The 18122-nt window shown below is 53.7% G+C and overlaps 1 protein-coding gene across 10 annotated transcripts in view; it reads right to left on the bottom strand.

Moving 5' to 3' along the window:
- CLASP2 (cytoplasmic linker associated protein 2) overlaps positions 1 to 18122 on the bottom strand; it is a 155171-nt gene that overhangs the window by 33839 nt on the left and 103210 nt on the right. For 4 of the 10 annotated variants that reach the window (XM_036738225.1, XM_036738230.1, XM_036738229.1 and 1 more), the window contains 8 exons: positions 13697 to 13867; positions 12979 to 13086; positions 9991 to 10053; positions 9180 to 9286; positions 8366 to 8389; positions 7094 to 7344; positions 4578 to 4641; positions 1365 to 1367 (listed from right to left, as the gene is read on the bottom strand). In XM_036738225.1, the coding sequence (XP_036594120.1) occupies positions 1365 to 1367; positions 4578 to 4641; positions 7094 to 7344; positions 8366 to 8389; positions 9180 to 9286; positions 9991 to 10053; positions 12979 to 13086; positions 13697 to 13867 (791 nt within the window). The remainder of the gene's footprint in view (positions 1 to 1364; positions 1368 to 4577; positions 4642 to 7093; positions 7345 to 8365; positions 8390 to 9179; positions 9287 to 9990; positions 10054 to 12978; positions 13087 to 13696; positions 13868 to 18122) is intronic. The other 6 variants (XM_036738227.1, XM_036738228.1, XM_036738234.1 and 3 more) reach the window with 4 other exon arrangements.

Here is an 18122-nt window from a genome sequence, read left to right as displayed (position 1 = left end):
GGTGTCCTCGACCCCTGTGGGACTCAGGGGCCGGTAAAGGCCCAGGTCTTCTCCAAAGGCTCTGCCTCCCCAATCTTGTACAATGGATGGTGGACTCTCCATAGACCCCTGCTCGATTCCTTCCCAAACAGAAACAGGGGGGCCACCGATCTGTCCAGAAGGCACCCTGCAGGGGGCTGCAGACTGACTTCATTTTAAAGGGTAATCTTACCTCTGTCTCATTTTACTTCTATTTGTTTTGCTAACAATTCCCAATCCCGCTTTAATCTGATCCCATTGGGGTCTCTCTGGACCCCCTGACACTCATCCTTCCAGTGTGATCATTGGCAGATGGATGGCCGCACCATCTCAGACTTCATCAAGGTCACTGGCTCTTCTGTGCTTCTGGTCCCCTGGATCAGTCAAATGACCCATTTGTGTGACAGGGTCTACCGGTGTCTAAGCAACTCCAGGGACATCGCATCCTTAAGAGGCCCTGACCAGCGGCCAGCTCCAGGGTTCTAAGGGCTCCTTGCCCTGTACGCCTGGGCCTGTCTGATGCCACAAGGGGAACATTGATGGAACTGGGGATGGGGTGTGCCAGCTGCCCCACCATGTGCTGCCAGCGGAAGGGATGCCTGACTTTAAGAGCAAATCTAAAGTTCTGAGCTGTCCCACTTACCCTCAATCTCACTGCTGTTATTGGCATCATCAAGAAAGGAAGAAGCAGCAAAAAGGTTTGGCTGATGAAGTCCAGACATTTTATTTCCTAAGATAAAACTGGAAATTTCTTGCCTAGAGATGACCACATGCTGTCTACTTCATGCTGGAGTCTATGTTGTCAGAGAAGGCACTCATTTATTTAGGAACACTGACAGCTGTATGATTTCATCTTGGGGTTAAGAAGCAAAAAGGAGTGAGCCTCAGAGCCAACCGGTCCAGCCCTTGCTTTCAGGCCCAGCTGGGTTAGACGATGCCCACGGTCACACAGGCACCAAGAAGCCACGCCAGGGCCTGAACCTGGGGCCTTTGATCGCTGATTCAGCACCATCCCACTGCATAGTGGCAGCCTCTCCACACCTGCCTGCTGACCGAGAGGCTGCCCAGCTAAGGATGGGGGTGGGGGCTGACTGTTTTAGGTGTGCCAGTCATCATCACATTTAGGACAGAAGAACAGAACCCAATTACGTCAGTTAATTAGTAGATGAGAAAAGCACATCTCCAAATAGACCCACATGGTTTGCATAATTGTACAGAGAGTTGCATAAATTGCAACCGGTCTGACACTGCATGAATCTTTGGGAGAGAAAAAGTAAGAGAGAAGAAGGGTTAATGTCATTGTCATGCAGCAAAGTTAGGTTTCCAACAAATATGAACCAACTTACTCTCTACCGAGAGTTCCAACACAGGAGACAGCATGCAAAAAGAAAAGGAAAAAAAAGAAAAACACACACATTAGTTGCCATCAATGCAAAGTCCCTGTATGGAAGAAAACACAAAAAATAAAAGACGACAAATGTAGTTCTCCGAAAGTTCATCATTAACTCGACCCTCTTTTCTGCCAGTGCTGTGCATGGCAGGGGAGAAGAGCCGAAACCTCGATTCCTGGGAAAGCACCAGGCACCAGCCCTGCCCCCAGAAGCAGCAGCGGTGTTTGCCTGCAGGAACAGGAGGTGGGAGACCCTCCATGGAGGAGCCCTCCTTGCCCAGCTTTGGATCCTGAAGTTGGAGGGCCAAGAAGGAAGCTAGAAACCTTCCTGCCCATCCATACCCTTATTTATGCATAAAAACCTCCAGGGCTTCCCTAGACTGACTGCCGGCAGGTCCCTGACCAATGAAAAGTAAATGACTGGGCCACAGTCACAGGACTGGGGTGTGTCGGAGGGGAGGTTTCTTGACTCCAAAGGGAGCCAGCTCTCTACCCTATGATGCTGACCCCTGCTCTGGAGTCTGTCTGACAAAATAATCTTGACAAGTTTTCTGGTTTAAAATGAACTGACTGGCAGCTCAGAGCAGCACAAATGAACACTGTTACTGTCGTACACGACTTAATTATTTCATTCAGCATTTCCCAGTGACATCTGAATCTGGTTCAGGCTAGTTTTGAGTCACCCCAGCTGTGGGCCATGCCCCAGACTCTGTTCCTAACTCTGGCCACCCCTAAGGCCAAGGTCTGGGACATACGTGGCCATCGCCTGTCATAGGCCCAGCGTCAACAGGCAGAAAAAAACCCACAACTTCCCACAGGAATTATTGGTCAGCTGAGCATCTGTGGTGTGTCTGTGGCAGAGCATTTCACAGATGAGCTAGATGCAAGCAGACACCCCTCCTTCCCCACCTCGCCCAGGCCTCCAACCATCCTCGGAAAAGCTGGGCTGCTGCTGAACCCCGGGGACCTGCTGCTCCTCCCCAGGAAGCTCCAAGCCTGCTGCTCTGTCGGGCTGGGCTGCCCGGATGGCAGGAGGACGGGGCCGGTCAGGAGGGCACCCCCTCCTCCCATAAGAGCTGGAGGTCTCTGCGTTGGCCCGTTGCTTTGCCATGGTAAAGGATAGGAATGGAGCTGGCTGGCAGAGCAGTGAAGGTCCAGGGGATGGAGCATGGGGACAGACACACACACACACTTGTTTATCTATATATATGTATATGTATGTGTATTTGTATTTTATAGATTGTATTGTGTCTACTAGGGCAACTAGGTGGTCCAGGGGATAAAGCTCTGGGCTTGGAAGCCGCAAGACCTGAGTTCAAATCCTGCTGGAGACATGTGACCCTGGGCAAGTCACTTTAGCACTGCCTGCCTGCCCCACTCCTCAAGTGCAGAATGCGCACTTCCCAGGGCTGTGGTGAGAAATGCCTAGTGTAGTGCTCAGCACATAGCAAGTAAGCGCTCTTTCTTGTCACATAGAATCTTTCCCATGATCATGCGTTACACATGTCCACATACAGAATGTGCAGAGACCCTGGCCTCGCTCTCGCCGGGCAGCTGGCTGACTTCTTAGGTCTTTCATTAAGGTTCCATACGTGGAACAGTCTGCTGGCCTTGCTGGCCGGGGGACCTCGGGTACATCCCTCTCCCCTCTGTGCTTCAGTCTCCTCTGAGCCCACCCCCAGGGCTGCCAGGGGCTCAGACACAACATCTACGCTAAGTACTTTACCAGGGGCCCAGATGCTTGGCAAAGGTTAGTCTATCACTGTTCTTGGAATCCCCCCTTGGTGTTCCTTGTGAAGGCAGGATTACACAGGACCAAATGAGGGGTGGAACGGTGGAGGGAGCAAGCCAGTGCTCCCCCAACAACGATGGCCACCAGGAGAGGAGGGGGTCATACACCCCCAACTCCCCAACCCCACAACGGCTCAGTCCTCACAAATGAGACCCTGAGATGAGGTGGGGGACCACCGAATAAGCAGCGCCTTGTCAGGGTGGGTTATAGGAAGTGTGTGTGGTCCCAACTGGTTACAGTGTGGTCCGGGATGCAGAATGGATGAGCTGCCCATGATCCCCTTCTGAGAATCCCACTGCCCAGGAAAGGTGGCCCTGAGACGTACTAGCAGCGCCTTCCCTCTTCCTCTGCTGGGCGCCCTGCCCTGGCCTTCCTGCCTGGCTCGGGGCCACCCAAGCTCCTCAACACGGAACTTGATGCAGACCAGCCATGAGCACTAGAGATGCCTGGACACGGCCCATCTTGCTCAAAGCGATCAGTACACACCGACGGGTCATGGCAAGCCAAGGCCATTATCTCTTCTCTTGACCCTCATCCCCACTTAAGAGGTGACAACAAATCTCCTTTTGAAAACTAACTTTTGCTCCTGGTTTAAAGAAAAATCCTGCATTTCAGCCTTCTTTGGGTTGTCAACAACCTTAAATTTTTTGCATTATTTTTGAATAAAAAAGCTTCTTTACAGAACACAAAAGGCTGTCAGTAAGGGAGGGTTCAGACCCCCAGAGTGCCCAAGCTCCCACGGACAAGGGCCCATTCCCCACTTTGCCTTTGGAAGGAGCTCCCCAAAGGAGCCTCCAGAAGGGACATTCAGAAGAAAACAAACCTTCCAAGAAGGAATTTTAAAGAAGAGGAAGTTACCATCACAGCTTCTTTCTAACTGATATGCAACACACAGAGATAAGTAACAGAGAAGATGTGACCAAAAGGGGACAGACAAATAAAATCGGTGAGGGAAACTGGAAGGTGAGTGAAGATCACAGGGAGGAAGACCAGAGACGAGCCAGGGAAATCTTGTGAAGGGGCCGTGGCTATCCCCGCCCCATACCCTGCCACTTCCAGTCAAAGACGTTCTTAGAAACTTAACTGATGCTTTTCCTTGTCACAGCGATGAGATATGTGCACGCCCGGGTTTCTGGTTCTACCCTGGCTTTGCAGGTCTGACTGTGCACTCATGTGGGCTTTGTGCCAGGAGACAGACACACAGACAGACAGACAGACTTGACTTCCAGAGAAGGGCTGCTTATCAATTTGCTACCAGGGTTGGCACCCCCCACCCCTCATGTGGGCAGCAGCACTGGGGGCTGTACCAACCACTCAGGGTTTTCAGTGCCCATCTAGATGAGCTAGGGAGGTGAGGGGCTGCAGCATCAGACTTACCTTGCTGTGAGGGTCAGCAAACATCCTGGTGAAAATCTCACACAATCTTTTCAGCTCGACACGACTGGTAAAATGACAAAGCAGTGAATTAATAACCATCTAGAATTTCAAGAAGACATTTAAACCCTGCTTTTGAAAGTGTGACCAGGCCATAGTTCACTGAACACTATATTGCACAGGGCCCAATGTGGGGGTGACAGTGAGGAGCAGGTGGTGGAGGGGATGCGGGCGTCAGCACAATGGACATGGGTAGTGTCCTTTCCGGGGAACAGGTCACACACCAAGGACCCCATGCCAGCCCGGTCTGTGCTCAGGGCTGGACACGGGTGGCATCCTTCCCAAGGGACAGTTCTCCTAGCTCAGCCCCCCTTTCCATCCCTCCTGTTCACTTCTAGTCAGCACAACTCAAGGGTTCAGAGCCTCCAGCTCCGCAGGGAGTGCTTTCTAGGGGCCGGTCACTTGGCTGTCTTTCCTCTTTCTATCCCCTACCCTCCTGAGACATTGCTTGGGGTCAAGGGCCATAAACAGCTCGGTGAGATGTGCCCAAGGCCAAGGGGGGCAGGAGACCACCCTGTCATCCTCCTCCTGCCTCCCCAGCTCCCCACCTCTCCCCCCTGCACTGGTTCATCAGTCATTATTTCTTGCCGGTCATCAGCTCTGACATTCCTGCCCTTGGAATTTTCCAACTGACTGGTTCCATTTTGACTCTAGGTTTTTGCAATCACAAAAAGGGCCATTTTGGCCTGTGCGGGGGGGATGTCCGGGTCCGAGGCATGGGCATTTCGGTCACTTTCTGACCCAGTCCAACAAGGGGGCCTGAGCAGGCCCCTTGGCCTGGCACGCTGGAGACAGGTCCAGGTCTGCACTTCTCCAATAACAGGAATTATCAGCTTGGGAATAGGAAGTTTGCTCCTCTTATTTCCAAAGCTGTCTGTCTGAAATTGTATTAGTTGCCTGCATAGACTTTGGGAACTAGACAAATTTCCTACAAATCCACCACCTCCCTCCTCTTGAGGCAAATGCCAAAGGCATTTCACTTTCAGGTAAGGGATGCTGTCCTTGGCACTGCCAAGAGCTTGCTGCCTAATCCCCCAATCCAGCAGGAAGAACAGCAACAAAACAGCAAAAGCAGAGAATGATCCTGACTCAGCCTGGCCCCTAGGAAGAAAGAGGAGAAGCCCCTCTGCAGAAGGGCAGGGTGGGGCTGGGCGCCACCAGGAGAGGGCTTGCCTCCTGCTCTGGCAGGATGTGGAGAGGGTGCACACAAAATGGGAGGACAAAACTCCTTTTAAAACGTAAAGTCATTTAGCCGACTTTCTCCAGGGTTGGGCACAGGCATGTAGACGTTCATCTTGTGCAGGTGTGGTCCCTGGGGTCCCTTCTTTATGCAGGACTTCCCAATGCTAATGGCATTTTCCTGCGCAGACCCATGGGTGATGGCATCCCTCGTCCCCTGACCTCGTCGGGAGCCCTGGGTGCCATATGAAAAGGATGTGGGAGCCTCTGTGCACCTGTAAGCGGCCACCCTCACCTCATCTCCTACATAAAGCCCCTCTCAAGCCAGCTCTGGTGAGGTCTTCCCATGAAGTAGGAGGGCCTGGCACGTATGGACTTGTTAATGGAGTGTGCCAAAGCAGCGCCTGGCTTCCGCTCACAAGCAGCCCACCTCCTACTGGCGGCAGCTTGGGCCCAAGGGGAGAAGTCCCTTTATTTTATGCCAGAGGCAATGGGAAAACAGAGAAGGGGGGACTGGGAGAGACAAGGATGAGAGAGTGCAAAGGAGAAGGGAATGAAGAAGGGTGGGGAAGAGAGACAGACAGAGAGAAGAGAAAGGGAGAGGGGGAGAGAGAAGAGAGACAGAGAGAGGAAACAGAGAGAGAGACGAGAAAGGGGGAGGGAGGAGAGACAGAGACAGAGGGGAGAAACAGAGACAGAGCGGAGAGACGAGAAAGGGAGAGGGAGAGAGACAAAGACAGAAGGGAGAGACAGAGACGCAGGGGAGAGAGACAGAGGGAAGAGAGAGCCAGAGCCAACACCATTCCCACAGAGAGTAGTTTGTGTGCGCAGGACAGAGCTCCGAGGAACACATGGAGCTCAGTAAAGAGAACACAGTTGACCCTCAACAGAGAAGGCATCAGACCGAGAGCCCAGACTCCACGGGCAGCCATCAGCCATGTCATGGCAGGGTCTCCCTAGGGTAGCAATGTGCAGGGCCAGCGGGCACCCAGGGGTGCACCAGCCCAGCGTGGCTGGGGGCGATTCTGAGCACCTATTGGAAGGAAGGTGAAGACAGTTTGGGCCCAAAGCCAGACTAACCTCCATCCGCATAATGAGGAGGTCCTGCGGCCCTTGTGCTTGATGAGGCTTCTTCAAGCTCTCAGGTCACACCAATGTGATCCACATTTTACAGATGAGAAAACTGAGGCCTGTGTGCCACCCCCAAGGCTCCTGGCACAGCTCGTGCCCAAAGGCAGTATTCCCGACTCCGTTTCCCAGGGTCTCCCCAGGCCTCTTACCTCAGTGTTCGCTGGCTCCGGAGCAGGCTCTGAAGACCCAGCAGGCCTTCCTTCCTCTCTGACCAGTTGGAGCTGGCACAGCGGTTCAGCACCTCGGCCACGTCCTCTGTCTGCCGCATGTAGGTGGGGATGCTGCCGTTCCGGGAGCTATAGGAGCGCTCAGAGCAGGCGCTCGAAGCGTCGCTGTTGGCGTCGTCATCTGAGTACATGCCACCACCATAGAGCTCGTACCGCCTGCGCGCGGGTTTTTTCTGGGCACAGCGGGGCTTAGTGTGAAGAGGTGTGCACAAGGGATCGGCCATACCCACACCCACAACCCCATGCGCCAAGGCCCTTCCGATGGGCAGGGGATGTAGCCTGCTCCCTGGGGTACCTCCTTTATCCCTGCTCCCTCTCCCTGAGGACTGAGGCCAGGGTCCAGCCTGCACCCATGCCCTGACACGCTACAGCCCCGCTCCCCAACAGCAAAGTGGGCTCATGACTGCATCATTTCTGTGAGTCCAACTGGGCTGACCCAAGAAACCCACTCTTGGCCTTCCAAGTCAGAGTAGGAAGCGAAGATAGAAAGCTTCCTCTAGAGCCGAGTGGGGAGCCTGTGGCCTCGAGGCCACAGGTGGCCCTCTAGGTCCTCAGGTGCAGCCCTTTGACTGAATCCAAATTTCACAGAACAAATTCTCTTAATAAAAGGATATGTTCTGTAAAACTCGGACTCGGTCAAAAGGCTGCAGCTTCCCCACCTTGCTCTAGGCTTTCTAAGAGGGGCTGGGGAACCCTTCACGCAGAAGCGGGTGAGTGGTTGTGGCACTAAATCTGTAATGAGTTTAATCTGTGTGGGGAAAACTCTATGAAACCCGTGGATGGCAAACCCACACAACCTCCATAGGTTAAAGTCATGAGAGTCGCTAGCAAGAAGGTCTGCCCCAACTGAATCTGAAACGAGAACCACGTCGTGCATTCTGAGGTTCACGAGACTTCTCAGTCACCACCTGAGCTGTTCCATCACTAATGGCCCCCTCCAGGTGACGAGTTTCCCTTCTCCGTCCCCAATCTACCAGTAGAGCAGTAACTGGGCCAAGAGACGTTAGTGCCCAGCTCCCTCCTGGCTCTCTCCTTCTCTCTCTGCACCTCCATTCTCAAGTCTAGGGTTCTGATCCTGCCTGCACAGCCAGTGTGACCTGACTCGTCAGACAGCTAGCTGAGAGTGTGAGGTGTGGATATAGCACAGAAAGAGAAGGGTGGCCACAAAAGGAGAGAAAATAGTGATTTATCTACCTTGGTCCGCATGTCTCCTAAGAGCTGAGAGCAGTGAATTATCAAAGAGAAAAATGGAGAACAGTGAGAAGACATCCCTGTTAGCCCTCCCTTCCTTCAAGAACAGGGCCAGCCTCTAGGGAGGATGGGGAGCCGCAGCAAACACCGCTGAATGAGGAAGCCTGGCCGCTGACCCCTCCCATCTCTAAAGCTGATCTCCCAGAAAGCATAATGGAGTTGGGTTAGTCGGCTGGTGACCAGAGGGGCAGCAGGACATCTCCCTCCCATGGGGCATCAAGGAAACTCCTGGAAGGGTTTGGTGGAACAGGGGCACGCTCGCTCTACAACCCGAAGTGGCAAAGGAAGGACAGAGTGATGTGAGAGAAGAGGAAATCTTCTCATTCCCCCCAAAGAGATGTCTGCACGCTTCCCAAAGTGGTGAGTCTTCGACACAGTGAGAAGAGGTTAAAGCAGGCTTTCGGATGGCCAATGATATTACAGAAAAGGTGTTTAAAAACAAAATGAGACTCGTCCTAAATAAGATCCTGATGGGGGGGGGGGTCCCTTCAAGCACATCTCGTGCTTCAGACCTCTGTCCCTGGGTCTGTGCCCAAGTGAGACTCCAGCTGCTTCCGGAAGCAGAACCTTCGCCCCCATGCCCTCCTTTGCCAACACACTCAGCAGATTTTCTTTTTTCCCTCTAGGAGTAACTGAAACTGCCCCCCAGAACAGCCTGTCCCCACTGGACTCCACGGCAGGCCACACCTGCTCTGGCAGAGAGAAGTGGGTCCCCAAGCACCAGGGTGATGAAGAGGGAAAAAAGGCACGTGCTTACCAAGGCGTCGGCGACAGCTTCCTCCACGTCGGAGCCCGTGTTCAGGACACGCATGGCGCTGACGGAGGATGACAGGCGGCTGGACTGACTGATCCCGTAGCCGGCCCCTGCCGTGACAGAAGGAAGCCAAGTGTCACATCCACCCGGAGCCAGGGCGCAAGGTTCGAAAGGCAATGGCATGGACAAGAAGCAAAATAAAAATGAGAGAGGAACAGCAATTCAAATGGAGACACCACGGAGAAGCATCTGGGCCAGAAGGTGCAGCCAGGTCCGGGTCGTCCCCGGCAGGGAGACCCGGCCTCGTCTCAGAGCTGCCGGGGCTCCTTTGAGAAGCCCCAGGTCTGACGCAGTTCAGTTTTCTCCAGCTCAGGCCAAGGGCCTGTCATGTGAAGTGCTGTGGACAGCAGCGAAGCCGAGCGCCCCATGGGAGGCCACTCTGGGGGGGATGGGAGCGAGCGAGTGCGTGCGTGTGTGCGTGGGCGAGTGCGTGTGTGTGTGCGTGCGTGAGCAGTGTTCAAAGCAAGCACATAAAATGGACCACAAACATACAACTCGATGTTAGAAAAAGACATGCAAGGGAAAAACCAAGTGTCTAAACATGACGGGACAGAAAACAAGAGAGGGAGAAGGACCCCGAGAAGGCAGCACCACAAATGACCGCTCTACGTGGGGGGATTCTCTAGTGCAAGGATTGGATGGAAATCAATCAATCAGGGTTTGGAAAAATGGGGGTGGATGATTCAACGGAAACGCAGTTAGAACGAAAGCAAGATGGTGGCAGAGCCGAGAGCCGAGGGTACTCATCCTTCACCTGCGGCCCCGCAGACGTCGGGGGTGTAGAGGGCACCTGTCGATCTGGAGTGATGCCTGGAGGCTGGAATAACAGGACCACACAAAGCCTGCCTGTTACCACGGGAAAGGAGTGGGAGCCACGTGAGCAAGCGAGGGAGCAAGCTAGCTAGAGGTCTTGGAGGGTGCCCTGGAGCAGAGGCCCATCCATCCACAGGCATGCAGATGCAAAACCAAAGGAGGCTTCAGATGGGAGATGAGGGAAGGCAGAGGCAGAGGATGGGTGGGCAGGGAGGACAAGTCGGGGCCCAGACCCCTCCCTCCAGAGGGGCCTTCCTGAAACACCCTCCCTGCTCTCTCCTGGGTGGGCATTTCCTTTGAGAAGAGGCATTTCCCACAAAATCCAGGCTATTGTCCTGAAATGGATCTGGCCATAACCCTAAAAGATATTTGTTTTGAAAACAGTAGCCTGACAGACAGCAGGACAAGCACCAACTCAGGCAGCATTCTGAACTTCCCATTATAAAAAGAGGAAGAAATTCATTTGCTATTTTCTCCATTAGCTCCATGCCCCAAAAGGCAAAGTAAGGCAAGAAAATCAGAAACTTCAAAAACTCTAAGCTTAAGCAGGCCTCGCTTCAAAACGGAATTTTAAAAAAAGTAGATAGGGAATTTAATTTGCAAGGAGAAAGCAGGAAATCTTTTTTCATTCCACAGCCAAGTTTCAGCTCAAGAACCCTAAAGCCAAAATGCAGCTTCTATAGATGAAAGAATGTCTGTTCAGGGGCAGCTAGGTGGCGCAGTGAGCAGAGCACCAGCCCTGGAGCCAGGAGGACCTGAGTTCAAATCCGACCTCAGACACTTGATACATGTACTAGCTGTGTGACCTTGGGCAAGTCACTTAACCCCAATTGCCCTGCCAAAAAAACAAGAGTGTCTCTCCAGATGGGAATCAGATCTCATTTCTCCCAGGCTCCAGACACAGATCACGGAACCACATGCTCCTCCAGGACTCAGGAGAAAGGAGAACCCCCTGGACTGGATGGTTCAGTTATTCAAAGTCACTTTGTGGCTTGCTCCTACCCTAGGCCTCGCCACGGAGGGCTCTGACCCTCTGGACTGGATGGTTCAGTTATTCAAAGTCACTTTGTGGCTTGCTCCTACCCTAGGCCTCGCCACGGAGGGCTCTGAATGAGGAGGATAACTACAGGCTAGCAGGAGGAAGCAGTTCCTTGACTAGGTTTGCAAAGAACTCAGCCCATGGGCATAGTGGCTGTGGACCAGCCAGCACACTAGGGAGGCTGCTGCTCTGGACACAGCTCTCCCCCAGGTGGGCCCGAGGGCCCTTGCCTGCCTAACCCTGACCCTAACCATGCCACTCCAGGCACAGCTCTTCCAGGTGTGCCCAAGGTCCCAGGCCTGCCTAACTGTACCCCTAAATGCTCCGCTCCCTGCACAGCTCTCCCCGAGACGGGCCTGAGGGCCCTTGCCTGCCTAACCCTGACCTAACCATGCCACTCTGGGCACAGCTCTCTTCCAGTTGGGCCCAAGGGCCCAGGCCTGCCTAGCCCTAACCCTAAATGTCTCATTCCCTGCACAGCTCTCCCCCTGGTCCTAATTGGCTGCAGGGAGTGTCCAGGACAGGTAGTCTGGATAAAACAGGAAAGGAGCTGAGTTAGCACCTCCTCCAGACCCAAAAGCCAGAAAACAGCAGAGTCCAGAAGGTTTGAATGGCCGACCCTCCTTTCCTAAAGAAGGGGCCTCCCTGCACAGCACCCCAGAAGGGCAACAAATCCTGCTAACAACATTTGTTAAGGAAGAGAAAACACAGTAAAAGGAAACCGCTCCTCTCTATCACAATCCAAATTCAGAAGTCACATAAGAATTAGAAAAGCCACAGGCACCCGGTACCCAAAGAACCAATCCCAGTTTGGCAGGAACGGCCAGCCAGCATCTGTCTACACTGTGAAGCAGGGAGGGAGGCTGCCAGGTATGAGCAGAGAAGCGCACCTCTCTCCTCCTGGGGCTCCTGGCGCCTGTGGGTAGGACATGGAAGATGGGCACAGGAGAGCCCCGGCATGAGCAGGAGCCAGCTAAAGGGGGGATGTTTGTTGTGTTAATAGCAATTGTGGGATTTTAGACTCCAAGTGAATTAGAGGAAAAACCTGAAGGGAGGGAATGGCAAGCTCTGCATAGGTCACCCTGACTCCCGTCCCAAGCCTTGTTCATGTGTGTGGGCACACACTTCAGTGTGCTCTCTTGCCCTTCCTCTCTCCTCTGACTGGGACGGAAAGCGGTCATGGGGATTAGTGGATCTACACCTTCCCACATCTGGCCAGGCTGTGCAAAGGCAATGCCTTGGGTATCCCTGTGTCCTGGAAGCTGCTTCTCCCAGGAGAGACAGCATTGACGCTGAGCTCCAGGGCCCAAGCACAGGGGACACCAATACTTGGACCCTCACTCACAATGAGAACTAGCTGAGTCGCTTGGTCTGCCAGGACCCCAGACTGGGGCCTTTACAGCACCTTCGATGCAGCACTTTCCATGTGCCCAGAGACACCGAGCCACGTTCTTCTGGTCTGACCAAGGCATTCTGACTTACTAGAGGGCACGGGAAGGCCAGGGCCATTGACTTGCTAAGGGTCATACAGGGAACTGAGAGCGGGGTGGTATTCAAGGCCTCTTTCATGGCGATGCTCTGGATAATGACTGGAAATGGAAATCAATGTGGTGCATCAGGGCTTAATCATCCATCTGGGGTAGCAGAGGGCAGGATGGAGTCATCAGAAGATCCTGGATAACTCTGGCTCCCCTCCACACCCCAGAGATGGACACGAGGGCCTCAGGAGAGGCCTCCAGCCTCCTCGGGGACCATCGGCACTGCGGGGGGATGGGAGGGGACAAGCAGTGCCCACTGCGGGCCACGCCCTGACAAGGTGATGGGAGACGGATGAGACGAGGTGAGGAAGGGCAGAACAAGCCATGCTGCTACGAGGGGTCGAGTACTCACCCAGGGGCTGGAAAGAACGGACCGGACTCGTGTCCCTGCTACTCTCCCGACTGGCCTCGCGGCTGCAGCCCTGACTCACGCTGGGGCGAGGGATGCGGCTGCCTCGCGCTGTGCCCATGGACCAGTATGAGGGCATGTGGGGGGGGGAGGGGGAGACGGACACAAGAAAAGACGCTTTTTAGTGGGTGGTTCCTTGAGGATTGCTTGGGGAGGCCTCCAACCAACCTCTGGCCTCTGTCTGCTAAGGGAGAACCCTTTCAATGCCAACAGCCCATCCCCCGGGGCCTCTGAGTGGTGCCTAGAAAAGAGCTCCTCGCCACGGCACGATCATCTCTGTCCAAAGTCTGTGTGGGAGCATCTAGCTTTGAGCAGTACCTGACAGGGGATGCCTGTGTGTGCTGGAAGGAAGAAAAGAGGAAAAACTGGACTGTTTTCAATAAAATTAAATGTCATTGGACAAACATTTCCCAAGATAAACCCAGACTGGTTGGGCCAGTCTGACGTTTTCAAATGCTCAATTTAAAGGTGAACAGATACATGGTCTGCTTCCAAACAAACACTTAAAACCTAGATCCAAGCAAGAAGACAATAGGACCACAAAAATACAAAGGAAGCTGGTGAAGTGCACAGGGCCTCAGGAGGATGCTGGGCCCAGGAGACTCCTTGGGGAAGTATAAGTGAGCCTGAATAGACCAGAGGTCACACAGGCAAGTCTTACCTACGGAGAGGCGAGAAGGGCTGGCCTCTCGACTACAGCCCTGGCTCCGAGGGATCTTGCTTCGTTTCTGGGCCGACGCAGGACTGACCAGCATTCTCTGAACTCCTGTGCTCACCGTAGAGAGGGCGGTGCTAGTTAAAACTCTTCCTGGGGACCCGGAGCGACTGCCAGCTAAACAGAGGAAAAGAAAACGTCAGGGGAATGCAGGCAAGAGGTGATAAAAACCTGAAGATCATTTCAAAAGTGGTAGGAAATTATGGGAGGATGAGTGGGATGATCCAAGAGAGAAGAGATGAGATGCTAACCAGTGTGTGGACTCGGGAGCCCAGTGGTCTCTCTGGGCGCCTTCCTAAGGCAGCCTCAGTGGACACAACACCCGGGAGCCCCGATCGTCCCAGGACACGGCCGAAAAGCCAACTCCCATCCAGATCTATGAAGCTGTTCTAAGCATTGTGGGCAGGGTGCATGGAGAGGGGCTCTGAGGGAAAAGCGAGAGCCCATGGGGGCAGCAGAGTCTGGCTGTGCAGGACTCTAGAGAAGGGACGCGTGCATCACGGGCCTCTGGGCTGGCTGTCAGCCCCTCCTACACCAAAGGAATTCTCACTGGGTCAGAGCAGAGCAGCGACCATCCAGTCTCTGCTCAGAGGTCCCCAAAGAAGAGTGACCTGTTCCACTCTGGGACAGCTCTCCTCCCCTAGTCTGCCTGCTGGGGCCCAGGAGAGTAAGCTCCCACAAGACTTCTCTTCAGCTGCTTAGATACTTCCTGTGCCTTTGGCCATCCAAGCCCTTCACCACCCAGGTCCTCTACTGCACACACCACTCCTGAGGAGGGCTGAGGACGGTCAGCCCAAGAATTTACCTCTACAACACCCAAAGTTTATCTTATTTATTCAGCCCTGTGCCCTTGGCTCTCAAGATCCTTTGGGATTCAAGATGTCATCCACTCTTAGAACTGTCTCTACGTGTTGCATCATCTGTAGACTGGACCAGTGAACCCAATACACCAATAAAAACATTAAGTAGCTCAGGACAAGCATGGCTTCTCCAGGAGACTTCTTGCTAGGCTGACTGTAAAAAGAGGAGTCTGACTGCCCAAAGAGGTCCATGTGCATTATCTCCCTAATGACTCATTCAAGAATTTTCCCAGGATCCAAGTACACATCCCAGACAGACGGTCTGCAGACTCTTTCCGCCACCCCAAAATTCCTCTCTCCTCCCCTTCTCTCTCTCTCCTTCCTCCTCCCTTTTTCTCCCCATCTCCTCTTTCTCCCATCTCTCTCTTCTCTCTCCCTTTTCCTCCCACCTCTCTCTCTTCCCTCCTCTTCTCTCGCTCCCTCCCATGCCCCTCTCCCTCTCCCTTCTCTCTCATCCTCCTCTCTTCCCTTCCCCCAAATTGGGCCACTGGCTATTCTCTGCCCTTTCGTGGCCCCTCTTGTTTTCTATGACCTTTCAGCTATCACAGACACTGATCAGCTAGTGCCTTCAAGACCCAAGGATCCAGTCCATCTGGGCTGTGGATTCAAATTCTTCAAGGGCGGATGATGGGGCAAGACCTAAGAGCATCACTGTGATGCTGGGCTACACGCTTTATGTGAGCTCACGCAATCCTCCCCGCAGCTCTGAGAGGGCGCCAGCCTGATTCCCACTCTACAGTCGAGGAAAACTGAGGTAGGCAGTATTGGTTCAGTGGCATGCCCAGGGTGACAGCTAGGAGAGTGTGTCTGAGGCTGGACCTGAGCTCAGGTGCCCCCTAATCCAGGCCTACCCGCTGGCATGGGGGCACTGACTTTCTGCTGCTCAGTTTTGTTCCTAAGATCATTCCCCTTATGGAGAAAACAGATGCAAAGCGCATGTGTAGCAGCCACAGCCCTGTGCTCAGAGCCCCAAGATCTGCGCCATCCTTCTTGACCAGTCTCTGCCTTGGGGCAGGGGGTGAGGCAGGGAATAGCCAGGCTACAGGGAATCTTCCTGCCACGGCCTTGGCAACTGAATCTCTTTTGGCTTGATTTGAAAGACCCCTGGCAGGTATGTTATTATCAGCCATTTCTGGCCAAGAATATGGCCAACTTGCCCTACTTCTGGTCAGCTGGTCAACTGCCCACTTCATTTTTCTCTTCCATATTTTTGATCTTCAATGAGCACCTGGGGTGCCAACCACCCAAGACTTCCTAATTGCTGCAAAGGCTTTTAAAGGTCCTTCTGGGAGCATCATCTCAGACAGGGATAAAGGTCATCCTCCTGGTTACGTACCCAGGGAGGCTGCCAACCCCGAGCAGGGCAGGGATCAATACTCGAGAGAAAGCTGGGAGGTCAGGCGTTCACTGGCAGGACCTGAAGAAGGGCTTATAGTCTGTCCTCCATCTCCATGCCTTCCCACAACCTGTTCCAGCCCTGATCTTTTCTTACTCTCCTTCTCTGGCCTGGTCAGCTACCTTCTCCTCAAGCTGGTCCTCAGTCCTCTTCTATGATCTCTAATGGGCCCAGGTCCCACTCATCTCACAACAGGAAAGGAGAAAGTGTTTTCCAAATTGTCCTCAATTTCTCCTCTCTCTAGGTAAATTTCTTCTCCTTGAAATCAACACCTGACCAACTCCCCTAATTCTAACTCGTTCAGTCCTCTACAGGATTCTCTTTTTCCAGAATACCTCAGCTTCTTTCCCTATAACCTCCTCCACGGAAGCAGGCAGCACCCGCATCTTCCAACTCTGAGATCTTAAACTGCTGGTTAATAACATGTGAAGCTGCAAATTACCCTTTCCAAATCCCCAGGCAGGATGAAATGTGGTCCAGTTCACACCTCGGGGGTTGGTCCGAAGTTCCCTTCCCAAGTTCTTGGCATTTTACGTGGCAGTCCCAATGCCACCAACTATCCCAGAACAGACAGAAGCCACGTTTCTCTTCCAACAGATTCTACTGCCGTTGAAGACGAGGCCATAGCAGCCTCACAAGAGAAGAATCCCCTCATGGACAAACAGGGCAGATTCCCTCTGAACGCAGTGATTCTGAGAAGCGTCCTCTCACAGCATCCCCTCCAAGCAGAGGCTCCCAGGAGGAGTCTTCCACATGATGTCAGAGCTCTTACAAGTGCGCTCTCTCTCTCTCTCACACCACACACACACACACACACACACACACACATATGTCCATGGGACCCTTCTCTCCCTTGCCCCCTGTGCCACAGGCACACAATGCTAGAGTCTCATGGAGAGCTTTATAGGCACAGCCTAAGTGGATGCAAATTGGACAAGTGAAGCATGAAGCACAGGGCAGACAATGCAATGTCAAGGCTCTGTTACACATGGCTCTATTCAGCAGAGACACCACCAGGTAGAAGCTTCTGGAGCCCAGACCCACGCTGGGAACGGACTGCACATTCTCTGTGTTTGGCCCCAGTGAGAGGCTGGGAGGGTGGTGTCCTCCCCCAGCCCACAAACAGCCCCAGGGCAGTGGGTGCGACAAGCGACAGCAGCTTTTCTTACAGCTGCAGTAAAAATGTCTAAAATCGTCCCCTCACAGGGCCGAGGCTTCTGTTCCCCCAACTTTCCATTGACCTTAAGAACAGCAAAAAGGGGAAAGGAATAGAGCAGGAGCTCATGCAGGCCCCTTCTGCTTTGTCCGCAAGCCAGCTCTGAACGAGGCTGTGAGCTAGGGGCAGAATCCTGCCTCAGGCAGCCAGAAGGCCCACGCGAGGGCTGCTCTAGTTACTGAGGGACTTGGGATGGCATTTGGGGCTGGCCCCAGGCCAGGCAGAACGAGCACAAAAGATGGAGCCAGGGAGGCCAGGCCTGCAGCCTAGCCTCAGACCACTGAGCGGGCTCCTCCCTGACCAAGGCTTGGCCACAGTCACGAGGAGAGAGGGCTGGAGCTTCTGCTGAATAGAGCACTGTCTGCAAGATGGGAATGGGTGATGGAAAGATGCATGCGCACATCCAGGCCACGGGTTCTTACCGCCCATGGGGTTGGCCGACTGGGATCCTTAGCGGGCGTGAAGAGGGAGGGAGCAGAAGCAGAGCAGATTCAACACAAACAGCAAATGGAAAGAGGAAAGCTTTAGTCAATTCATACTGCAGAAGAGGCTGAGCCACCAAAGCAACGCTCCGGCGCCGCGGTGCATCCCAGGCGGTACAGGCAGGGGAACCCAAGCCACAAAAGCCAGCCTCCCTGCTTCATCTTCCCAACGGCCGACCTGAGCAGCCTCAAAAGGATGAAGGCAGCCAACACACGCTGGGTGGATTCGTCCTCAGGAACAATGGCAGTCATAGTCAAATGAGGCTCCAAAAATTCACAACAGAAAAAGCCCAATCCCAACGAATGAGGCTCCATCGGTGAGAACGCCAGCCCTGAGCCCAGACATGGCGACCACAAAGGCTCCACCCTGCCCCTGTCCCCGCAAGTCTTCTCCCTCTCCTCCCCTTTGTAACACACA

Source organism: Trichosurus vulpecula, chromosome 9 (assembly GCF_011100635.1).
Source record: "Trichosurus vulpecula isolate mTriVul1 chromosome 9, mTriVul1.pri, whole genome shotgun sequence".
NCBI classification, from domain to species: Eukaryota; Metazoa; Chordata; class Mammalia; order Diprotodontia; family Phalangeridae; genus Trichosurus; species Trichosurus vulpecula.
This window is presented reverse-complemented; position numbering and strand designations above follow the sequence as displayed.